Source organism: Eptatretus burgeri, chromosome 12 (assembly GCF_056783735.1).
Source record: "Eptatretus burgeri isolate ZD-2024b chromosome 12, Ebu_testis_v1, whole genome shotgun sequence".
NCBI classification, from domain to species: domain Eukaryota; kingdom Metazoa; phylum Chordata; class Myxini; order Myxiniformes; family Myxinidae; genus Eptatretus; species Eptatretus burgeri.
The window spans coordinates 33,335,564-33,346,871 of NC_140972.1; the positions used below are offsets into that span (position 1 = coordinate 33,335,564).

General features: G+C 40.2%; 1 protein-coding gene across 2 annotated transcripts in view; it reads left to right on the top strand.

The window, feature by feature from the left end:
* The window catches only part of RPRD2 (regulation of nuclear pre-mRNA domain containing 2), a 140,242-nt gene that overhangs the window by 94,022 nt on the left and 34,912 nt on the right, over window positions 1–11,308 (top strand). For both annotated transcript variants that reach the window (XM_085850061.1, XM_085850060.1), the window contains exons 3-5: window positions 4,431–4,531; window positions 4,669–4,721; window positions 10,518–10,641. In XM_085850061.1, coding sequence (XP_085706187.1) covers window positions 4,431–4,531; window positions 4,669–4,721; window positions 10,518–10,641 — 278 coding nt within the window. The remainder of the gene's footprint in view (window positions 1–4,430; window positions 4,532–4,668; window positions 4,722–10,517; window positions 10,642–11,308) is intronic.

Here is an 11,308-nt window from a genome sequence, read left to right on the forward strand (position 1 = left end):
CCGGCCATATAAAAAGGAATTTACGTGCTTTTTCACCATTGAGATGGACAAAAATGATATATCTCAAAGTTATGGATGGATTTTGACAAAACTTGGTGGACAGGTTGGTATGTGACCAGGACAAATTGATTCGTTTTGTGAAGGTCAGGTTACGGATCTGAGAATTTTAAAAGTGATTGTTCTCCATTGAGTGATGGGGCTAAAAACAATATACAGCATGAGATTTCAAAAAGTTGTGGGTGGATTATGACAACTTGGTGATGAGAACAAGCTGATTAGATTTTGGTTAAGGTCCAGATGCAGATCCGGCCAATCAATGGGATACAAAACTTAAACTGTTCAGCCTGGCAGAGCTACGTGCTCTACTGAGTGCCGTTCTTATTCAACTTTGCTTTAGGTGAGAAGTGTGGGGATTTACGATTGTGCGTCCTCGACTTTGCTCTAGTTAATAGATATAGGCCCGGTCAAATAATACATAATTACTAGACATACTCATGGTCCAACTCATGTTCAAACAGTGCACAGAATCTTGATAATAAGCATACACGTGAATATAAGCGCATATGAAAAATCAGCGCACATGGGCCTCCCTATTTAATTTCTCCATTAAAAGTAAGCGCATATAAAAACGTCATAGTAAGGCTTTGAAAACTGAGAATATTATCAACTCAAATACGACAGTATTTCGTGTTTTATTGGTACAAGCAGATACCCGTCTACGACGGTATGGGGGACAGGACGGATCACAATACTCGGTTACGGTAGTTTCTTTGGATGTTTTGTGCCATATTCAACAGCTCAGTTCATATTGGTGGGGCGTGTCTGGGTGCCCATGGTAGCGTTTGAGACCAGTTGCTTTAGATTGTTGGTCTTGACACATAGTGCTGGACGAGTAACATGAATGATTTGACATATTCATCGTTTCTATATTACCTCCATAAACAGATTAACAACATGGCAGGATAAAAGTCGTAAATGCTGAGTTGAACAAACGTCCTGAACTCATGGACTTAGTCAAGTAAAGCATGTCGTCTGGGACCCGGCCGTCGGTTTGCTGCGAAACGCTGCTGATTGTGACGTCATTGATTTCCTCTGAAAATTCTATCTATATTCGATTTTTTGAATCTGCTATCACCTGCATAAATACATGGAACATATAATGTGAAGATTTTGGAAGTATGAACAGAATATGTTCGGAGAAAAATGTGTTGGAAGTTCCAGGTTTATGCCCATTATATTGTGATTGCTACATAAACTTTAAGTCCAAATTTCTTACACGTCTGGAATTGGTTCTTACAAGAGTTGTACGTTCAAAACGATGTTTAACAAGGGTCGGAAAAGTGTTTTAATTTTACGACCCTTTTTGATAAAGGGTTGTAAGAACATTTTTTTTTTCATCACAATCAAAATGGACACGCCTGTGAAGCGTCGATCACACACTCATTAAAAGAAAATTGAGATTATCGAGTTTTACAACTCTTGTAAGAATCAGATGTGTACTAAATTCGGACAACACAAGTGAAGAATGAGTTAATCATTGTTCAGAGAGAAAGGTTCGATGATGATAGGAAGCAGAAGACGGGCATTTTACCCGGACATTGAAAACTAACTTGTCGTGGAGTTTAAACATGTATGTGCTCGATGACCGAAAGTGTATTTCGAATTTGTTTGAAGTACGAACAATTAAAATTGCAATGATGTAAAAACTGACATCTATGCAGCCATTCTAAAGAACATTTACCATTATAAGTACAGGTCATGGCTTTTGGAATACATATCAGCACATATGGAAAATAATATTGTTTTTCAGACCGATTATTTTCTATACCTGTGGATTAACCGCACCCCCGACTTTTAACTTTTCTCGCCGATTAAAAAACATGGTTAATACACCACGTAATATGGTAGTCAAATGCAACATACTCTTGAAAATGGTTAAAACGATGCATGCAAAAGCATGTGTAAGACAGCAAAGTTCAGGAAGTCCCATTATTTGGAGTAGTGTTAGTGTGAAGCATATTAAAAGTATAAAAGTCAAAGTATGCAAGGATTTCTCAAGTAAGGAATGAAAACATTTGGTCAAACTACAAATTGATAAACAAGGGCGAGTTGAACAAACGTTGAACTGCGACCTTATGATAAACAGGTCGCACACATTACCTTGAGTGCTGGTGACACCTGTAAGTGGGCCAAGAAAGCTGGTCAGCTTGCTGAGGTTCAGGTCAGGTAGAGATGGGTAGTCAATGCTTGGATAAAGCTGGCTGTAATCATTATTGCTGCTCACTGGCCCATGCATCTAATCTGAAGAACATTTCCCATTATAAGTGCATGTCATGGTTTTTCAAATACATATAAGCGCAAAGGTGCTCCACTAAATCTAAAAATAGGTGCATATGCTTATTATCCAGTTTCTACTGTATAAATAATAGACATGCTCCCATTTAGGTTGTAGGTAATTAATAGACGTGCTCACCTTCCAATGAAACATAATTAATGTACATACTCAAATTACAAAATTGCATTAATAACCATAATACTTGCATTTCATTAGTGCGTCATTAATGGGCATTCTTATGTTCCAATAGTACGTCATTAATAGTTGTACTCTACTCATTTTATCTCACCTGGAACGTAGTTCCGGGGAGCTTACGGGATGGCTTGTCGTCAGTCCATTCGTCCATCCACAAATATTTTCAACTTCTTCTCTGAAACTACACATGCAGTTTTGATGAAACTTTACCACAACTTTCATCACCGTGGTTGCACTAAAGTTCCCATCGTGTATGCCGCTGATGTAGTGCCCCTGTTACCAGTACATTGGTGCTCATTTCGTCGACCTCGGAAGGATAATAGGCTGAGTCAACTCCCTGGTGTTAATTCATTGAAAAACGGGGCTCAAACTCAGGACTCTATGGTCCCAAGCCACCACCCTAACTGCTCAGTCAATGCCAGGCTCGTACCAAAGTTATTTCATGGCATTAAATAATCTGGCCTGAAGGAGGTTTACGGGGGTTTCCCCCCAAAATAGGTATTTGCTTTTTCCTCAGGAACCACATGCATTTCTGATGAAACTTGACCACATCCTTCATCACCCATGATGTATCAAAGTTTGTTAACGGCATTAAAAAAATCGACGTTTGGGGGGGGGGAGGTCTACAGAAGGAGTTTACAGGGGGTTGTTCTGCCCCAAATAGATATTTGCTTCCTTTTCTGAAACCACACACACAAATTCGATGAAACTTGATCACAACCTTGATCACCCGTGATGTACCAAAGTTTCTTCACGCCATTAAAAAAATATTCCATAGTTGTTTGCTTTCTTCTCCATTACATATTTTGTGTGTCATCCATGCCTACCAGTGGTTCCCTGGTTGTTATCCAGCTGCTATCAGGTGAGCATCCAGGGGTACTTCCCCTATGTTTTTCAGTGGTACATACTTAATAGACGTACTCCCATACCATTATAAGCATGTACCTTATCATTGTCATCATTATCTGCACACTTTTTGAAAAAACGGGTGGCTATTGTAATCTGCTCCTGTTTGTTTGTTTTAATCTGTCCGTCCATCACACGATCTCCTCTTAAATGGTTGTGCAGAAATTCACCAAATTTGGTGGTTGTTATGATCACCACGTGCCAATAAAGTGCGAGAGCATTATCATTTTTGGCCTGCCCCCATTGGCAGAGTCAAAAGGTCAAATACTAAAAAAAAATGCAATTATGGGCACATTTTTAAACATTTTTCAACAGAACTTTGTATATGCAATCAACATTGGGGGTGGCACATTAAATATTTAACGATTTTATTGGAGTTGACCATTGGTTCATGCCCCAGTGGATGGAAACTTGGGGGTCACAAGGGTGAAAACCGAAAAAAAATTGACTCAAAATTTGATATTGGGTCATTCCTTTCTAGATTTTTGCCATATTTCAACCTTGTTTTAGGTGGGAAGCATGGGGATTTGTGATGGTGTGCCATGGAGTTCATTCTCGTTACCATTATAATTATGTATCATTGTAATTATCATTATCATGTCCCAGTATCATTATTTCAATAGCATGTAACAGACATACTCTCTTTCTCTGTGGATAAACAAACAAACAAATGACCCAAATGCAATACCCTCTCCTCTGGCAAGGGTAACAATGTGTTCATCTCATATTTGGTTTATTGGGGGAGGTGGTTTGTTGGGAGTTAGCCCTTTCCTCTCAGATGGCTTGCATATAGTGGCCTGTTTCATATGAAAAGTAACACTTGACGAAGGCAGCTGCTTTGCACTGGTTTGTGTGTCTGTGGGCTGGCCACTTTGTATCAATATTGTCTTGTGTTGGCAAGCTCCACCTCCCACATTGTCTGATCACACTTGTATGTGCTTTTGTATGTGTTTTTTGAATTTGATTAGTTGCAATGCTGCTTTTTGTTATGCAGGGATCCATCCATAAGGAAAAATGCTGAAAGAATTTTCAACATTTGGAAACAGCGGAATATTTACGACGAAGATCTCATAAATAAACTTCGGGAGGCCTTGGGTAAGATTGCTTGTACGAGTACTTGCAACAACAGCAGTTTGTTTCAATGTTTCTGCTTTTCTTTAGTCTTTCCCCTCTCCCCCCCCTCTCTTCCCCACATTGATTAGCCCTTTGAACTCTTATTCCTTCCTTCCCAGTAAACTCTGAGGTTCGAGTGGCCACACATTCCAATGTCCTTTCTGAATTCAGGGTAAGTGGAATTGTACATTGCGACTATTTATTATTATTTTAAAAGTTTGTCAATTTTGTTTTCAGGAATTTTGGTGCCGTTTATTTAACTATGCATTTGTTAATTCGCTTATTTTACAGTCCTATTATTTTTATCACTTTTTTTAAAGCATATTTTCTCCAGAATGGCAATTTTTGATGCTTTATTTGTAGTTTGAGCCAATATGGGATCTGCAAAATTGAAGGAAATGCAAATATTTTTGGTACCAAGAACACATTGCTTTACCACCTTTTATTTTTTACCAGCAAATACCACCCATCGCTTCGCTCACGGGAATACCAAGAGAGGGAGCATTGAGACGGGGGGGAGGAGAGGTTGAGACAGAGACAGAGACAGAGACAGAGACAGAGACAGAGACAGAGACAGAGACAGCAAATAAGAACAAGGCTTACCTTGCAGTGTTTAACCCCCCAGGGATCTTTGACTGGTCGAGGGTTAAACATGACCATCACTGCCGCACCTCAACACAAAGCGACATTTACTGTGTGTTTTGTATTTTAAGGCAATGGCCCCACATCACACGGATGGCAGAGGTTTCATAGGCTTGAACTGTGTCCTCCTGAACCAGTTAGTACGGACAACCAACTGAAGTACAACACAATGACTGGGAGATCGCAGGCACAAGAGGGCAGAATGCAGTCATTGTTGCGGTGTTTGCTCCAAATCTTGCTTTTTTGCTGTTGAGAAGTATCACTTGCTCTGGATTTTTGTTATTCCTTGTTTTTTGTCATCTTTGTGTCCTTCTGCCTTTTTAACTGTGCCACCAAAGGTGAAGGAGGTTGTTTTCACCCCTGTCTGTCTGTCTCTGTCTGCTGTCTGTCTGTCTGCTTATTTGTTTGTGTGCAGGATATTTCATAAAGTTGTGGACTTATCCGGATGAAATTTTGTGGACAGGTTGGGTGTGTGACAAGGACGAACTGATTACATTTTGATGAAGATCTGGATCTGGCTTTTAGAATTTTTAAAATGATTCTTCACCCTTGAGAGATTGGGCCAAAAATGATCGATAGCATGATATCTTAAAAAGTTGTGGAAGGATTCGGACGAAACTTGGTGAACACGTTGGGTGTATGACAAAGAATTGATTCAATTTTGGTGAAGATCCGAATCCGGATCCGGATCTGATAATTTTTTAAGTGATTCTTCGCCATTGAGAGATAGGGCCAAAAACGATATATAGCATGATGTTTTAAAAATGTATTGTGCCTGATATGTTCTCGTGGATCAGGCATTGCATGGTGGAGGTATGTGCTCTGCCGAGTGCCCTAGTTGTTTCTCGTATCTTTCTTTTTCTTTCAGCCTCTCCTTCCTTTGTTCTTTGTTGTCTTTTCATTGTTATTCTGTCTTCCTCCTCCTCCCTGTGTTCCTCTTTCTGCCTTTCTTCTCCTTTTTCCTCTTTCTGCCTTTCTTCTCCTTTTTCCTCTTTCTGCCTTTCTTCTCCTTTTTCCTCTTTCTGCCTTTCTTCTCCTTTTTGTCCTCTTTCTGCCTTTCTTCTCTTTTTTCCCCCTCTTTCTGCCTTTCTTCTCTTCTTTTTAATTTTTTTCCCTCTTTCTGCCGTTCTCTTTGTTCCTCTTTCTGCCTTTCTTCTCCAGCATTGTTTCCTTTTCTTCAGCACCGAGGATTTCACATCACATTTTATCAGTTTGACTTGTTTTTTTCTTTTTGTTATCCTTGTAGAGATTCAGGATAGACAATGTTGCATGTTTTTCCATGTGGAGCTAAGATGCAAACGTTTTTGCCATTGTCAATTCTGGAACAACCAACGTAGAGTTGGCCATGAGAAAGGCATGGGCTTTGCAGGTTGAGGCCAACAACTTTGAGTGATTGTTTGTGTGCCTTGTTGATGCTCATTGCAAAACTTAGGTGGATAGGGAACTGAAGCCTTCTAAATTGAAATGGCAAGTCAGTTTGAATGGAATGATTGTTGATGGAGAAAGCCAAAACAACCAAGGATAGCCAAATGAGATCGTCTTCATGTCAAACTATAACTGCACTCGGTGGAGTGCATACCTCCGCCAGAGTGAACAGTTTTACATTTTGTATCCCACTGATAGGCCGGATCTGGATTTGGACCTGAACCACAATTGAATCAGCTTGTTTTTGTCACCTACCTCCCCAATTCATCCATCAAGTTTTGTCATAATCCATTCACAACTTTTTGAAATCTCGTACTATATGTCATTTTTTGCCCCATCTCTCAATGGTGAAGAATCAATTAATAAAATTAATAAACTCTTTGATCTGGATCTGGATCTTCACCAAGATCGAATAAATTTGACTGTCACACATGCAACCTGTTCACCAAGTTTTGTCCAAATCCATCCACAACTTTTTTTATATATCCTGCTCATAGACAGGGTTGAAAACATAACCTCCGTCCACCTTTGGTGGTCGAGGCAAGAATTCTGAAAAACTGAAAATTCTGAGGGACAAGTTCAATTTTGAGAGTGTAAAGATTGGAATAAAATTTATATGACAAAGAAATATTGACGTTTAAATTGTACGCATAAATAATTAAAAACAAACATTTAAAAGTTCATTGCAAAGTTGAAGATAATAGCAATTACATTTTATCAGGACAACACAGCAGTTAATCGTCGTCTCTAACATAGAAGATGGAGCAAAAATTGATCACCATGCAAAGAGCCATGGTAAGATGTTATCTTGGCGTAACCAAAACGGACAAGAAGAGAAGCTAATTGATCAGGCAGAAAACAAAATTGCTTGATTTTTTTTTTCTTGTCACCAAATACTGAAAAGAAACTGGGGAGGACACTGAGCAAGAACGGACTACCGGTGGACAACAGGAATTACAAACTGGCAACCTCGAGAAGGCCCTGGAAGAAACAGAGGGAGAACAAAGATAAAATTGAGGGGTGAAATTGAGAAATTCTCTGGAGAACAAAATGGACAATGGCATCAAAATGCGTTGAATGGAACAGAATGAACCATGTTGAACATTGTTATCCTGCAGAGCATCAAATAAGCCGGTCAAGTTTCATTTGTAACTGGTCAAGTGTAATCTGTTTAAAATAACAGGATAAGCTCATCCATTGCATTTGAAATTTGCTTTGTCCTGCTGCTGAGAGTGCTTGAGTATCATTCCAAGTAGTTGTTGAATATTGTGATGCATTAAAATGACTGGGCATCTTCACGAGAGATTTCTGCCCTCGCGCTTTCACACAATTGTCAAGAGGAGTGTAGCCATTCTGAAGTTAGACGAGAAGGGCACTCGGTAGAGCACATACCTCCGCTCCGTAATTCCTGATCCACGATAACATATCTGGCCCAATACATTCTTGAAATATCATGCTATATATAGTTTTGAGCCCTTTCTCTCAATGGTGAAGAATCGTTTAAAAAATTCTCGTAGTCTGATCCGGATCTTCACCAAAATCTAATCAGTTCGTTCTTGTCACACAACAAACCTGTCCACAAAATTTCATCCAGATCCGTCCACAACTTTTTGAAATATCCTGTACACAAACAAACAAACAAACAAACAAACAAACAGACAGAAGGGGCTGAAAACATAACCTCCTTCACCTTTGGTGGCAGAGGTAATGAATGCAGCATTGGTTATGGACGGAGGGAAAGAGGAAGCAAGGACACAGACAGTTGGTACACCTTTTAGAAGTGGAACATCTGCTTGCACAACGTGTGTGTGTGTGTGTGTGTGTGTGTGTGTGTGTGTGTGTGTGTGTGTGTGTGTGTGTGTGTGTGTGTGTGTGTGTGTGTGTGTGTGTGTGTGTGTGCGTGCGTGCGTGCGTGCGTGCGTGCGTGCGTGCGTGCGTGCGTGCGTGCGTGCGTGCGTGCGTGCGTGCGTGCGTGCGTGTGTTCGTGTTCTCCACCCCCCTCTTTATTTTCAATATACTGTTGTCTTTTATTTTCTGATTTATACCCCGCACACGTGAATCAAAAAGTGGGGTTAAGCAATTGGTTCACGTCTGTCTGTCTTATCAGTTTATGAATGAGAACATCTTACTGAAATTGAACTAGCAGATACCCGTCTACGACAGGAATGGGGGACAGGACAGATCACAATACTCGGTTACGGTAGTTTCTTTGGATGTTTTGTGCCATATTCAACAGCTCAGTTCATATTGGTGGTGTGTTTGGGTGCCCATGGTAGCGTTTGAGACCAGCCGCTTTAGATTGTTGTCCTTGACACATCGTGCCGGATGAGTAACATGAACGATTTGACATTGTTCATCGTTTCTATATTCCCTCCATCAACAGATTAACAACATGGCAGGATAAAAGTTGTAAATGCTGAGTTGAACAAATGTCCTGATGTCATGGACTTGGTTAAGTAAAGCACGTCGTCTGGGACCCAGCCGTCGGTTTGCCGCCGAACGCTGCTGATTGTGACGTCATCGATTCCCTCTAAAAATGTATCTATATGAGATTTTTTGAATCTGCTATCACCTGCGTAAATACATGGAACAAATAATGTGAAGATTTCAGAAGTATGAACAGAATATGTTCGGAGTAAAGTGTGTTAGAAGGTCCTTCAAATTATATTTTGATGCCCATTATATTTTGATGGTCCTTCAAAAAGATCACTGGATATTCTTTGTTTTTGTCCCCATTCGGAAGATTATGGTATACCAAGGACGTCGAGGAGGGAGATAGTTATATTTTTGAAGATCATGCCCCTTTTTTCTTTTTTTTTTTTCCTACAGTCTGGAGAGCTTGTGGTAGAGCTGTCATGTACACATGCAGACATCCATCCATCCTTTGGGACCATACTCTACAGAGCATTGGTGCTGCCAAAGCAGTCTCCTGGGACATCCATCCATCAATTGGGACCATACTCTGTGCAGAGCATTGGTGCTACCTAACAGTCTCCTGGGCTATTGGACACAATCCTGGACAGGTCGCCACTCCGACACAGGATACTCGAATGGCTCAATCATCCCAGCAAGCTAAGCTGGTGCTCATTTTTCCGACCTCGGAAGGATGACAAGCTGAGTCAACCCCACCTGGTACTAATTCAACAACCGAGCAGGATTTGAACTCGGATTCCAAGCCCACCACCCTAACCATTAAGCCAACACCAGGCGTACACATGCAGACCGAGACCAGGCAACAAAGGACTTTTCTTTTAACACGAGGCAAACACAGCCCAGCCATCCACCTTGTGGGAAGTAACTTCCTGGAGCACCGTAGGTGCCGGTGACGCCATATAGATGTCGCTTTCTCTTGGCAGTCAGCATTATTTTGAACAGAAATCTCTCCCCCATGGATTCCCAACCCATGCTATTTATAAGTGCTATGTCCTCTACATGCTGAGCATCGAGTGAGGATATAGCACAAACCATTTATATAAGCTTTGACCTTGTTTAGAATCGAGCAGCCAACCTACCAGTCAGAGTGGGCGTCTCTATTTATTCCAATATGTTGGAAATTAATGACATTTCTCTCAGCTGACAGATCTGAAGACAGTTAAAAGTACAATACTTTAAAATGATTGAAAATGATGTAGTTCAAATTACAAGACCTTTCAATCATATGCAAATCTGTTCATGTGTAATTCCTATCATTGCTGTAGCAAATTTAACACCTAAAATCTTATTCGAGCTGCTACTTGCCCATTTCAACTATGTCCTCAGAAACATAGTTGTAGCTTCTGTGAAGTTCACACACAATTTGGAGGTATGTTTAAGAATTTAATTTGGTTGTTTAACTTTCCATCTGTTGTATGTTGCTTGGACAATGTTTTTAAACTTTAACACATTTGTTTTTCTTTTGCAGCCTAAAGTGTTGGTTGAGCAACTTAATGCGCACAAAAAGTTGCAAAATGCAGTCATGACCAAAGAGCAGGAAATAATGGCTCAAGCGGAATTCTGGAACACCGAAGCACTCAAGAGATTGAAAGGTGCATTCATTGGTTGATTCCATTCTCACCCTAGCATTGAGTAACGAGGCATTGATTCAAATTTTTTTTGCGTTTGATTTGTTTATAATTCTTGGAATGTGATTCTTCTTCCTCCTTGCTCTATTCTGCTTCCATGAAAATTATTTTATGTCAGTGATTCAAGTGTGATTCTGCTATATTGTAGTTATAAAGGCAATTTAAGTTGTATACATGTGGGTAATCCCTATTTTGTTATAATACTTGGGCACCAATGAAAGGGGCCATCTTAGTTTATTACGTATGGAAATCGCAGACTTGGCAAACTTTTTGATGTCCTCCTCCCTTTTAGTGTAGTAGATAGTAGAAAAATCGTGCAAATTATGATACAAGCATCAAATTTGGCATTTCTGTTCTGCAGGGCTTTCTGATCAAATCTGCCCATTGGCCATTTGAAAATCCAAACTTTGAAAAATTTGAAAACAAAAATTTTTTTTGAAGTCACTGCTGGATGAAATTCTTGAAGCGCAAGTGAACATCCCAGACAGAGAACCAAGGGGAGATGCAGTCATCATTGATGGCTCAGCACTTATCAATGCCCTACCTCCACGCACTTCAAAGATATTTGATGACTATGCTAAAGAAGACATCATCCCAAAGGTGGAATCCTATGGTGCCAGGTACTAGAGGG